General features: G+C 39.0%; 1 protein-coding gene across 1 annotated transcript in view; it reads right to left on the minus strand.

Moving 5' to 3' along the window:
* PKHD1L1 (PKHD1 like 1) overlaps positions 1 to 14,294 on the minus strand; it is a gene marked incomplete at its 5' end in the record, with an annotated part of 152,332 nt that overhangs the window by 57,323 nt on the left and 80,715 nt on the right. Inside the window, 8 exons of the mRNA XM_082674767.1 lie at positions 1,161 to 2,190; positions 4,228 to 4,364; positions 5,452 to 5,693; positions 9,487 to 9,616; positions 10,634 to 10,763; positions 11,236 to 11,315; positions 13,011 to 13,167; positions 13,885 to 14,041. Of these exons, the coding sequence (XP_082530893.1) occupies positions 1,161 to 2,190; positions 4,228 to 4,364; positions 5,452 to 5,693; positions 9,487 to 9,616; positions 10,634 to 10,763; positions 11,236 to 11,315; positions 13,011 to 13,167; positions 13,885 to 14,041 (2,063 nt within the window). The remainder of the gene's footprint in view (positions 1 to 1,160; positions 2,191 to 4,227; positions 4,365 to 5,451; positions 5,694 to 9,486; positions 9,617 to 10,633; positions 10,764 to 11,235; positions 11,316 to 13,010; positions 13,168 to 13,884; positions 14,042 to 14,294) is intronic.

The following is a 14,294-nucleotide window of genomic DNA, read 5'->3' on the forward strand; positions in this document are numbered from 1 at the left end:
ACTCTTCTGTCTGGGAGCTTATCATGGACACAGCTGAAAAATGGGATCTGAAGCACCCATGAGAGCCAAGGAAGGGGATGGGATGTGGGATAAGTAACTTGGTCAAGGACTCACGGAAGGATGCAAATCCAGGCAGTTTGACCACAGAGCTTGTGCTCTCAACCAATGGACTGTCAACAAACTTAAGAATCTAAGCTGAATTAAGTAAGTGAATAAAGGTCACACAAAGCTCTGAATATTAGAACCATCTAAATGTTCTCCCTCTTAAAGCCACAGTTAGAACAGGAGACAAGTCAACAACTGTAGTTGAGAATTCAGTCTGTTTGAATATTGAGATGAACCTTCCATCTTTCAAAGGCTTTCAAATATCTGTAGCTTTACTTGTCAATTGTCTCTCTCTTATAAAGTATTATGCAGAATGATACACACACACACAGACACATTTCCTATCTGATTTTGCCAAGTCATTATCATTAAAATTTTATAAAAATGCTAAATTCTAGAAACCATGATTATTTACAAAAGGATTTGACTTACTCTGAACTTAAAATGGTAGAAAAGATTTAACCTACAAAGAATGTTGGATTTTGTACTAGAGTTCCCATATTCTTTGAATCAATTCCAAATTCAGAATTTAGATTGGAAAGAAAAAGGCTAACAGCAGGCCTGTGACTTATTACTTCCCTCTAAGGTACTTGAGCAGGATACATCCAGTCTGTTGCTTATGTAAATAAACCTGGAATTTATACATTTATTGGGCATGACTGGCTGGAGAATCTGGGTAGCCATGTAAAAGCAGTTTCCTCTGCGTAATTAACTGAGTACAAAATGGAGGTATTCTCAAATGAAATGGCTTCCTATTGTGATCAATATTCCATAAATATTGCTCAAAATCTGCTGTTAATTCAAAACCAAAGTGCAAATGCAGGAGAAAAGGGACATATTTGGAGGCTGCATCTGATCGTTTGAGACTTTGCTAGAAAAGGATATCTCATCTATGCCTAGTGTTGACCTACATCCTTAAGTCATTAGGAAAGTTCGGCACCAGTTAAGATCTGTGATTCATCTGAGTCTGCTTTGACAATTCAACTCTCTGTGTTGACACAAACAAAAATATATATTTCCAAAGTATTTTATCGGAAATTAAAACATCACATTACCTGTAAGTGAACCATCAACATCAATCAGTACCGCTTCATGTTCCCATCGAAAGCCAGCCTTGTTTGTTGTGTGAGAATATTGGATGTCAATGAATTTTGCACTCCAGCCTCCACATCTCTCATTACAAACGCCAGTGATGGACGTCACTCCCAAAGCTGCACAGCTGGGACGGTCAAAGTTCATGAAGTGTACGGAAGATACAGTCAACCCTTCACTAAATGGGAGAACCAGGCCTTTCATTGTGCAAAATGCAGACCCCATTCCCAGTTCATCAACATGACCAACTATTTTGGCATTTTTAATCACTGCTCCAATGGCTTCACCCCATCCTCCAACATAAGGAGCCAGGATCCTCTTCGTTTCAATTCCAGCCTCATAATTATTGACCATCACGAAGTTATGAAACTGAAGTGCACCTCCATTGACCCATTCAGCTCCTTTTTGACAATTCCAAGTAGTGAGTGAATTAAATATTGCAGGCTCTGGCACTGTAGAAGTACAAGATCCTGTCTGCATGGGGAAATATTCTTCAAATATCCACAATCCAAACCAACCTTGAGAATGAACAGTGTTATTAAAGAATTCTCCAAGAGGAACTCTTTTTTGGCAAATGTTTCGGTCATAAGATGGCCCATCAGGGTGGTTGTTCATTCGGTACCAAAAGCCAAAGTGAGTGCCACCAGCAGCTGCATTGTGTCGTATGGTGTTGTTCGGATTGGTTACCCAAAATGCAGCTGGAGTCACGTCGTCATTCAGAAGACTAGTACTTTGCTGTACAAATACTGCCAAGTTGTATTGCAGGATATTGCCATGTTCAATACCATCTTCTATAAAAAATGCTCCCCCCCTGATATCGTATATAATATTCCTCTCAACCAGAAGGTGATGTGTGTTATGGATAGTAACAGCTCTGTTATAGGTCTGGTGAATTGCACAGCCTCTTACATAAGATTTAAACTGTAAATCTCCAAGCAGGTGCCAATGTATTGGATATCGCCCCAACCGGAATGCCTGTCCAGCATGGAATATCTGTCAAGCCCAGAAATCACAGCTATTTAGTGATATACACAGACTCAGAGTTTGCCTGGCTCATACTTTCTTGTTTCAAAATAATATCCACTTTTACATTAATTATTATTAATGCATTTATATCTCCCATATTATTCCTGTTTATCATTAAAAAGTGTTGTCTGATCCCCAACCCACCTTGTTTTATTCAATCTATAACAGCCCATACTTGTTATCAAATGAATGAATGAACAAAAACCATCTTCAACTCTTCTGCTTTTCACCTTGCTATTATGAAACTTTCGTGTTCAGCAAAATACCTCGTAAAAGACTTCTTTTTCTCCTTTACTTTGATTCTTTTTTAATAATAAGAAACATTTCTTGAATGTTTACCATGTGCCAGATATTCTGCTAAATGTCTTATATGCATGGTCACAGTCTTTACCACAATCTTAGGAAGTAGCCACTTACCATAAGCTTCATTTTACAGATGAAGAAAGTGAAATTTAGAGTATCTTGTTCATGGTCACAAAGTTTCATTTAAACTCACTGGTCTAATTATAGAGTTGGTGCTCTTATTAACCACTCTGCTATATTTTCAATAGGTCTACGATCTAATAAGCTAATACAGAAGATGCCTCTGTGTGTGTGTGTGTGTGTGTGTGTGTGTGTGTGTGCGTGTGCGTGTGCTTGTGTGTGTGTGTGGAATATGATCTCATAAGGTTTGGAAATAAATGGTAGGGCATTTATTTATTTTCATTCATCTAAAAATAAAAATTAACTATTAATAATATTTATTATACAGATCGACACTGGCAACCTCACTCCATATCCAGATGTTACATGTGTGTAACATAACCTAGGAGAAGGTTTATTTTTTACAGTATGCAGTCATTGACTCTGCCACCCTCACTGCAGGTGAGTGAGCTCTTCCAAATTTAATGGATTTATGGATTTTACTGACCTTCCTTCCCACCCTTCCTCCATTCCTTCCTTTTACTGAATACTTGATAGAAACTGTGCTAAACCCAGATTATATAGGCTGAACATGAATAAGATACAGAGGAGCTCCTGACCTCTTGGGCATAACTTGCATATTTATTCTTTTATTTATATATTTGTTCAGTTAATAGTCAATTGAGAATCTGCTATAGGCTAAGTACTGTTCCAGCTACAGAGGAATCAGCAGAAAACCAGAAGGACAAAAATATCTGAACTAACTGAGTTTATGTTCTAGAGGAAGAGATAAAAAACAAATTAAAAATATATCAGGAGTTATGAGTTAATAAAGAAAAACAGGTGTTTGGGCAGCTATTTCAAATAAAAGTGGTGAGGAACATCCTCTCTGAAGAGATAACATTTGAGAAGAGACCTGACTGAAATGAGTGTGAACCATTTAAGCACCTGGTGGAGGAGCATTCCAAGCAGGATGAAGAGCAAGTGCAAAGAACCTGAGACAGGAGTGTGCCTGACATGGGCAAGAGACACAGGGAGGTCTATGTGGCTGGCATGGCAGGCGCCAAGGGTAGATCACACAAGATAGAGGCCAGCAAGGGGTCAGATCACGTGGATCCTTTGGAAAAGGCTTGGACTTTTTGTTTTAGGTGTAATAGGAAGCCACTGAAGAGCTCTGAACAGTGTGTAGCAAGATCCGATTCACATTTAAAAATTGGACTTTGGCTGTCGTGTGGAGACTTCACTGCAGATAGGGTGAAAGCAGGAAGACCAGTTAGGAGAAAAGCACAGTAGACCAGGTGAGAGGTGATGGTGGCTTGGGTTAGGGACCAGGTGAAAAAGGTAGAAAAACAGTACATTCAGGATACAGTATTTTGTGGGCAGAGTGGATAGACCTTGTTAATGAATTTGATGTGGGGTGTGATAAAAACAGAGAAACAAAAATTTGGCATGATTACGTGAATGAATAATTGGATGTATTAAAATCATCTGTTTATGTCTCCTCTACCAGATTATAAGTAGCATCTGGCAAAAAGCAGGTGCTCAATTCACATTCATCGTATGGAAAACTTTGGACAAAGCGCTAACGATAATGCCTCTTACCTCTACGTATTCTATTCTTCCAGTTACCATGTTAGCACCAGGTATCGGAGCATGAAACATAATGCATCCACCAAACTGGTCACTTCCTATTTCTTCTCCAAACCTTCCTTGTAGACATGTCTGTGTAGCAAATTCACCTTTAAAAATATTTTTTAAGATATCATAAAGAAAAACCGTGTCAAAATCCTCTAATTATATAAAGACTGTTTCTCATACCTAATTATATCTTTTTATTCACATACAATTTTAACCTCACCCTGGAACATAATTATTTGCATTCACATTATCTCCTCCTCTGCATAGTAAGGAAGGTAAGTGCCTTGTCTTGTTCACCTTTGCAACCCCTAAAGTACTCAGGTATTTTGTTTTATTATCGTTGAATTTATTTTCCCCAAGATTTGGGATTAACATAGCTAATACGATCTTACACTGGTACAAGATTAGAACATGCATTATCTCACTTAATTCTTACAACTATAGTAGGTTGGCAGAACAGGAAGTATTTTTATTTTAAACAGGATGAAACTAGGTTTCACAATGGACATCGTGAGACCACGCAGATGAAATGGAATCAGAACGCAGGTCTTTTGACATTGATCAGTAAGCTTTGTCTTATGCTTCCCATCGAAGAAAAGGCTATATCTAAGCTGTATCAGCTATTATTCAAGTACTTATGGGATTGTAATGGTAGTAGTGATTACATAAAATATTTAAAAGAGACTTGTGAAATGCACTGTGCTTCTTAACTACACACATACATTTATATGGTTATACACAGTTTTATAAATACATATATATATAATATATATGAGAACTGTGGTAACTTAATTATAGCCACGGAACCAGTTCCAACTATTGACACCTGAGAAGAAGGGACACATGTCACTTCAGGACCAAAGTAACAAACTGCTGGTGCTTAACTCTCCAGCCTTCTCACCTCCTGTCTCAGAGATCATGGAAACCCATGTTGAGATTAAGTCTCCATCAGCCTAGATCCTGGAAAATAACAATGAGCAGAGCCCCCCTGTTGACCCATATTGGACACGTGTAGCATCAATGAGAAATAAACCTTTATCATTTTTAATCACTAAGATTTGGGGATTATTTATTGCTAGAGCATAACCAAGTCCATTAGTTCTCAGCAGGGGCTGATTTTGCACACAGGGAATATTTTTGCAGTGTCTATAAACATTTTAGGCGACACACTAAGGCTGCTAAGACTACCTGTGTCAAATCCATCAGGGCATGCTGGAATTTTGTTATTCCACTCCACGTTGTCAGATCCTCTTATTAAAATATTTCTTGTAAGAATTCCAATTTCTGCCCTTGCTTCAAACAGAGTTCCATCAGGGAGGGTGACAGTGATTCCTAAGTGTGTGTAATTCAGCGGATTAGTTAGCGTTATGTTCCTGCCACCAGCAGATACAGATGCAATGGTCCTTTTTTCATTCTCTTGTTGGCTGTGTCTGTAAAAATTTGAACCAAAAACTCTCAAAATTAATATAAATTAACATAACAGTGTTTTGCTGTATTTGTTTTATGCTATTCTGAACACTCATCTGTAAAACAGGAAAAGTTTTTATGTCATACAATATTCTGAAGAGGAATTCCAAGATGGTATTTTACTCTTTCTTAGAGTAACTGAATAAATTTTACAGATGCATTTCAATTAAATAAATATTTTCCAAGTGCTATACTTGTTCACAGAACTGGACTAATTCTATAAAGTATTCAAAAGTACTATTCATTTATAACTTTGAGGATCACACTCAGTGGTTGTCAATCAGGGATGCTTTCATCCCTCCAGGGGACATTTGGTAATGCCTGGACACATTTTCGGTTGTCGCAACTTGTTGGGGGTGCTATGTTGCTACTGGAAGGTAGTGGCCAAGGATGTACCCAAATGTCCTATGATACACAACAAAGAATTATCTGGTCCAAAATGTCAATAGTGCTGAGACTGAGAAACCCTTACAGAGGGAATCCATTGGAGGTTCCTGAGCAGGGAAAAGAAACGACTGAGGTGAGCTCAGGAGTTCTCATTTCTACCCATTCCTTCAACACATACCAAGTTCCAGCAAAAGGACTGGCCAAACCTATAATATACACATTCATGTACTGAGTCCTTCCAACAAAGACTTATTGAGTGTCCATCCTGTTTTCTAGGCACAGAGCAAAGTATTGGGGATACCAAGCAGAAAGTGCCCCTGACTTCAGAGAGACATGTGTTTCTATAGCTGATTGTGTATTATCTACTAAAGCGTGATTGGTGCTGTTGACAGAGGTGCCCTTAGAGGAGTTACCTCTGTATCTTCCTGACATTCCTTTTTGATTCCTCTCTCCCTTGGCAAATCTTTTTCCTCCTTTAACTACCAGTTTAAATAACAATGTCGCATGTGAAACACGTTGAAAGGCACCTCTCTCACCTTTCTCAACTCTTCTTCTGGACTCCCAGTAAGCTCTGCGTGAGGCCCCATCAGCACTCACGGTCACCACACTGCAGTCCTACCACCCATTTACTTCTCTGTCCTTCCCATACCTGTCTGCTCCTCTAGGTAAGACACCCGTTAAATCATTCTGTATGCTGAGCACTTGGTCCAGTACGTGTCACAATTCAATCACAGTTTTTCCCTGACTGAATAAATCAATGCAGAATGAATTCCTGAAGTAAGAAGGTAGAGGAATGGAGCCCAAATAGGAAGATGATGGAATATTCCAGGGTGAGGGGCTGAGAGTCTAAATTAAACTGAGTGCATGGAAAGCTGGTGGAAGAGGTATTTCAAGGGAAGGACCAAGAGAACCTGGTGATATGCAGGAAGCGAAGAATGATGATAGTCAGAAGGTCACTAGGAAAGTTTTTATGAGGATCAAAATTAGACTGTAGGATTTAAAGGGAAAACATGGATAGTGAGAATGAAATGGAAGAAATGGGCATAATATTTAAGCAGTTCAATAATTTACAGAGAGAAAGAGAGAGAGAAGCTACAAGAGACAGGAGACCAAAGTTATTATTATTTTTTTTTCCAAGATGGTGGGTGGATGGGGAAACCCATAATTCCAAAAGACCCAGGGAAGGAATTGTAGGGAGAGAGGGCAGGGGGAGGTGAAGATTAAGGATGCTTGAGAGAGGGTGTATCAATAGTACAAGATCCCTCAGGTGATTTGGACTGGCCTCTCCTGAATTCTCTTGAATTCAGATAACAGAGATTTCTTTAGAAAAGAAGGTTCCAGGGAGTTCCCTCATGGTGCAGTGGTTTAGAATCTGCCTGCCAATGCAGGGGACATAGGTTCGATCCCTGGTCCGGGAAGATCCCACATGGTGTGGAGCAACTAAGCCCGTGCACCTCAACTACTGAGCCTGAGCTCTAGAGCCCGTGAGCGACAACTACTGAGCCCACGTGCCACAACTACTGAAGCCCGCGTGCCTAGAGCCCATGCTCCACAACAAGAGAAGCCACCACAATGAGAAACCCGTGCACCACAATGAAGAGTAGCCCCCCTCGCTGCAACTAGAGAAAGCCCACACGCAGCAACGAAGACCCAATGCAGCCAAAAAAACAAAAACAAAACAGAAAAAACAAAAGAAGATTCTAAAAAAGTATTTTTATATGTTATATGCACCTAAATGCACCTTTTCTTCCTTTGTAATAATATCTAACACTTATCTAGCACTAACTTTGAGTCAAGTTCTGCTCTGTTTTACACATATTAACTCACTTAGTCCTTACAGTAATTCTGAGATACATACTAACAGCATTCCAATTTTAGAGAAGCACAGAGAGGTGAAATAACATGACCTCAGGCCTAGTAAGTGGTATTGCCGGGGGTTGGACCCAGGCAGACTGACTTTAGAAGTAGTACTCTTTTCGGGTTTTTTTTTGTTTTTTTTTTGCAGTACGCGGGCCTCTCACTGTTGTGGCCTCTCCCGTTGCGGAGCACAGGCTCCGGACGCGCAGGCTCAGCGGCCATGGCTCACGGGTCCAGCCGCTCTGTGGCATGTGGGATCTTCCCGGACCGGGGCACGAACCCGTGTCCCCTGCATCGGCAGGCAGACTCTCAACCACTGCGCCACCAGGGAAGTCCCTAGAATTAGTATTCTTAACCACCTACATTACAAACTCTGAAATGGGACTTATGAATTAAATAGTGAACAATGAGTTAGATTTGATGGGAAACTCCTCAATTCTTGTTTCTTAAAATGAAATATCCCTAAACTAAGTTCTAAACTTACTCTTTTATTTCATCCAGAAAAGCTATAAATGAGGACTTTCTATTCTATTTGTAAGCCCTGTCATTATGCTGCTTTTTAATTTTGCCATTATGCAATTCCGAGGGCAGAGAAAAAAAGGGCACTTATAAAGCTAAGTATATATTTAACACTTCCTAATGTCTGCAAGTCTATTTTTAACTTGGAAAATGACAAACCCAAAATGCCACCTTGAATTCTAATTCTATACTGAGTCACAATCTTAACATAATTTAGCTGTTTCTTGTCATAAATTACTATTTGTTCCCTGATGAGCATCGACTAGATCCAATTTTGCTATTGCTTATAATTTGAACAATAAAGCAAAAATAAGGCTCCTCTTGCTTCCTCTCCCCACCAGTATTCTTGGTGTAGCTGTGTTAGTTTTGTTCGTTTTATTTCTTATTTGCTAAAATATATAATTAAACAAATTAAGGGTTATAAGCAGCCTCGACTGTAGAATGTCAGACATGTAAAAGGTCACGTTAATCATCACTCATACTATAATTTCCTTCCTCCCTTTTATTCAATCATTACTAACAATTTTGCTCCATGAGAGCCACTGCCAAGACTGTAAGATGAGAAAGAGTTCACTAGCTTCCTTCAAACGTGTCATTTGGTGGCGCCAAACAAAGAAGCTCATTTACATGTTTGCATGCGTTGATGTATTTAGCTAAAGCTCTCACTCAGAGGTTTTCAACTGACTTAATAGCAGAATGCTTTTGTCAAACGAAATCTTACATGGGAACTTAACCGTGAAAATGACTAAAATCTTTTATTAGTATATATTCATACTTTTTCTCATGGTAAATTCAGTCAGTGGAAACTCAACACACTGGGGGTCAACCCAATGTTAATATTTGTCAAATACATATTCGGCTGTTCACGCTTCTTCATTCTAGGTTTCAAATTTAAATTAAATAGTTGTGGACCTTCTGAATCATCCCTTGTTTACATAGTTTAAAAAAGTCTCTATTCTAAATCGAAATTAGCGGGTCCAGAAGACATCATACCTGTGTCCTGTGCTTGCAATTACAATCTCATCTCCTGGTTTCCACGTTACTGCTTCGTGTAAAATCAAAGTCCTTTCCCCTGCCTTTGCAGTATGAGCCAAATGAGTCCAAATCACAGGAACAGGCAGACCTGGAGCCAACATACAAACCGAGAATTTCCTCAGATGTGTTTTCTTGGCTATTGAGAGTTTCATGCATTTTAATCTTTGCCTGGATTGAATCAATTTTGAGAACGTTCATTTTACCTTAGCATCTTATACCTTTCTCAAAAAAGAAACATTTAGAGTGCTTGCTTTATAAAAGTAATAATCAGGTTTGTAATAACATGTATAGGTCTATACGTTTTTAAAAAATCCTTCTGCAATGACATATCCCATTTATGATAATCTTTAAATGAACTCAATATAAATTGTGTGATACTACTGTTAAAATGGGCAGAGGCCTATTATCTTTGTCATTGTTGATAGGAATTGCTTAAATTGATAATCTGGAGACAAATGAAATGTATAAATTTCTGAAAATTCTATTAGTGTATAGATTTAGCATAATGTAGGACATTTATGATCATAGTGGGGTATCATCCTTATATACTCTAAACTTATAAAAGAGGTAGATTATTGCAATATAGAAGACTTCATATAAAAAGGATTCACACCATGCTTCCTTTAAATAATGCTACACTGATACCTCAAACATGATCATTATCATTTTTATTTGCTGATAATTTTCCACAGTACATATAGTTATAGAACAGTGCAAATATAAATTTATAGTTATATTTTAGAAAGAGCCCATTTTAAAATACAAATATAAGAAGTTATAATTTCTGCTTCTAGACTTAATGCCTTTTTGTTTAGATAGATGAATAAAGAAAACAATCAGTATGAACTGTTTCAAGTGCTAAATTAGGCAAAGGATGTGAAGGAAGGGCGTCCTAGGAGTGACCTTGGTTGTGAGTCTTGGTGGTCTGTAGGGGTTGACCTAACCTGGATAAAGGAGGGAAGAGACAAAGAGGGGTAAAGAGGGAACACGTAAAGACAGGAGAAGTTTGGCAAGGTTTCATTTAAAGAGAGTTATCAGGAGGATTATCTCTGGCTTCCTGGCTAGTCTCTCCTGGACCAGTTCCTTGAATCCTTTCGGCCCGTACCATGCAGATCCAGCATTCCCTCCCGCACAGCCAGCGTCTTGGCGCCATATACCGGGAGCTCAGGAGATCGCAGGTGCCCATGCAAGGTAATGACCGCCTTGTGTTGAAATGGGGAGGCTTCCGTCCCAATCTGCAAGGGATTTCACAAGCATCATTCAGAAAGTAAAACTCATTATCCACAACTCTAATCATTCAAAAGGAAATTCTTTTCTTTTCTCCCCTCTCTTTTGAGAATCAACTGTTCCATTCTCAGTATCTTTCCTCCAAAAGATAAACCTTACATTTTCCAGTCAGCTAAATATACGATGCCAGACCTTTGGAAAGTATACTGATTGATTTTAGCCACATCTCAGAGCTAATTTTTTTTTCTGCTCTATTTACAATTCTGCTCTATGAAAATATGCTTTATCTTCCCATTAAAAGCACAAAAGTATTCTAGGGAACTTTTAAAATCCAGAAAAAAGATTTTATGCTAAGAACAGAGACCTACACAAAGATAAACTAGTGAGAGTTTAGCGTAATTAACTGTCCATTTTACACATAATATTTTAAAAAGAAATGGAGAGGTTAGCAATGAATACAGATCAAGTTCTCTCGTATACCTGAAGAACGCCTCCATCTGTAATTAGAATATTTTCTGCCTGAAGTTCAATGTCAGCTTCATCAAATATTAGAGTTCCACCTAAAAACCATACAATTTTGAAATATATCACAAGGAATAGTCTTATTAAAAGCTATTTCTTAAATTATACACTAAAATTTAACTTCTTATTCCTATCTGCTGTCACTATGCATGTCACTTTACTTCAGCTCTTTGGCAACATGAAGTATAAAAACTTCAGACAAGGGCTTCCCTGGTGGCGCAGTGGTTGAGAGTCCGCCTGCCGATGCAGGGGACACGGGTTCGTGCCCCGGTCCTGGAGGATCCCACATGCCGTGGAGCAGCTGGGCCCGTGAGCCATGGCCGCTGAGCCTGCGCGTCCGGAGCCTGTGCTCCACAACGGGAGAGGCCACAGCAGTGAGAGGCCCGCATACCGCAAAAAAAAAACACAACAACTTCAGACAAGACCCAAGGAGCTGCTAGGAAATCAAACCCCAGGGCAGATTATTCCCCCTTGATCATTTGTTATTTTAAATGTTATTAAATAATGCAGCTACATGAATTCTAGTTCTACAAACACAGGACCTCAAAATATAAATTAAGAACCAAAAATTAAAATAAAAGAAAAACACTTTTCATAAACTATTGTAATGCCAACATTAGGTCTGAACTTTTATCCACTAATTTGCACTAGCAACAGCTATAGCCTGATTAGCATTATTAAAGAATGTGCTGAGATACATTTTTTAAGAGACTGATGTAAATTTGTGGACAGTGAAACTTTACCTGTCCAAAGGTTCAGTAGTTAATAACTTCAAATAACTGAAACACTGCTGTCGTCCCAGAAGTTAAAACAAAAACAAAGCGCAAAGGCCTATGAACAGCTAAAACCATTATGGCAAAGTTTATATACTAAAGCCTCAAGTGTTTTACTCTCGCCAATTATTGTTTCTTTTACACACAATTGTCACAGTTCTGGTTATTTAGCTTGCTGTATTAAAAATAGGATATTAAGAAGCAGAGAGAACTTCGTGTAACAGTTGAAAGCAGGTTCACAGGCAAAGGTTAAATCACAACCTGGCATCCAAGAGGAGTCAGGGGGGTCATTAGTATAGAATTTAACAAACCTCTATGATTTTTATAACCCCTAGGACCCACTATACTAGTGTTTTTCTAAATGGGAAATACCTTGTTACTGTTGTAATCCACTCCATGTTCATTGGCATATACATACACACACACACACACACACGGTTATTGAAACAAAAGTTTCATGAAACACTTGACTTTAAAAGACGCTTACCCATATAAAAGATGCAGTACACTCAGATATTTTCTTTTTTTTTTTTTTTTTGCGGTACACGGGTCTCTCACTGCTGCGGCCTCTCCCGTTGTGGAGAAACAGGCTCTGGACGCGCAGGCTCAGCGGCCATGGCCCACGGGCCCAGCCGTTCCGCAGCATGTGGGATCTTCCCGGACTGGGGCACGAACCCATGTCCCCTGCATCGGCAGGCAGACTCTCAACCACTGCGCCACCAGGGAAGCCCCCACTCAGATATTTTCTATTCTATTTCATTAAAAGATTCTGGTTGCAACGCAATAAAAAAAATCATAACCACAAATGGATTATAATACTCAATTTAAAGAACTCAGTACTAAACTCTGTATTCAAAACCTGATACAACTATGGATGTTCATAATCATGAATTTTGATTAAATTAACTTCACAGAACCATTTCACAGGCAGAGTCTAATAAACAGATTTTCGAAATTTACCCTGAATAAGCAACATTTTCAGGATAGGAGTATTCTGATCCAGCAAAATAGTCTGTCCTTTTGTAATAACAACTAGTGAGCCTTCCTCTGGGGGCGATGCTCCTCCCCACGAGAAGTTGGAGGACCAAGCATCAACATATAGAAAGTCAGCATTATCCTGTAATAGAAATGAGAGACTTTTAAATTTAGAGGTTTTATCACAATTCTTCATTTAATTCCTCAAAATGAAGAAATCTAAAACAATGAACATTTTCATTAAGTATAACCTACTTTAAATATGTTAGAGCTGCCTGTTGATTAATTTCACAATAATAAAAAACTAAAAAAGCTATTACCAATTACCCTGCAATCCAGAATAATTAGAAATCTGAAATAATAAAATTTTAGTAGCAAGCAAAAAAAAATAACCTACCTTAAATTTATTATAGTCACATCTTAGTTATTTTTTGGAGACATTAACAAAGTAAAAGGTCCATTAATGGGACTTCTCTGGTGGCGCAGTGGTTAAGGATCCGCCTGCCAATGCAGGGGACACGGGTTCAATCTCTGAACCAGGAAGATCCCACATGGCGTGGAGCAACTAAGCCCGTGCACCACAACTACTGAGCCTGAGCTCTAAAGCCCACGAGCCACAACTACTGAGCCCACGTGCCTAGAGCCTGTGCTCCACAACAAGAGAAGTCACCACAATAAGAAGCCCGCGTGCCACAACGAAGAGTAGCCCCCGCCTGCCACAACTAGAGAAAGCCCATGCGCAGCAACAAAGACCCAACACAGCCAAAAAAAACCCCAGCAACTCCATTACCAATTACTTCACCTCCCATAAGGCTAGTTTTTCTATTGCTGAGACTACTCTATCCAACAGCACTGTTACCAGTTTGGCCATGCCGATGCTTCTGATGTTGACATGCACTGGAGCCCACCCTGAAGGAGTGTGGGCGTTTGTCATGCAGATGATATATGTCTTGTTGGAATACTCAATATCACATTTGGCTTCAGCTATGGTAACAAGAACATCCTGTATATTTTCACTGTAAAGTAAAAAAAGGAAAACAAAACATTGGTGTTTTTCTCAAATGTCTAGGTCCCATTGTCAAACCCTATTATTCATATGCATTATTGTAAAACTAATGATCTTACCTATGAGCTATCAAAGTGCAGACTGACACTTTTTTTCAGTAGCAAAACTTCAAAATATTCGTTGAGAAAAAAGTAAACAAAGCGATTAAGAGGTCAGGAAATAAAACTGTACAAACTAGCAAGTACTGCAGTGCTGGAGAAAAA

Source organism: Grampus griseus, assembly GCF_964374135.1.
Source record: "Grampus griseus genome assembly, chromosome: 17".
NCBI classification, from domain to species: domain Eukaryota; kingdom Metazoa; phylum Chordata; class Mammalia; order Artiodactyla; family Delphinidae; genus Grampus; species Grampus griseus.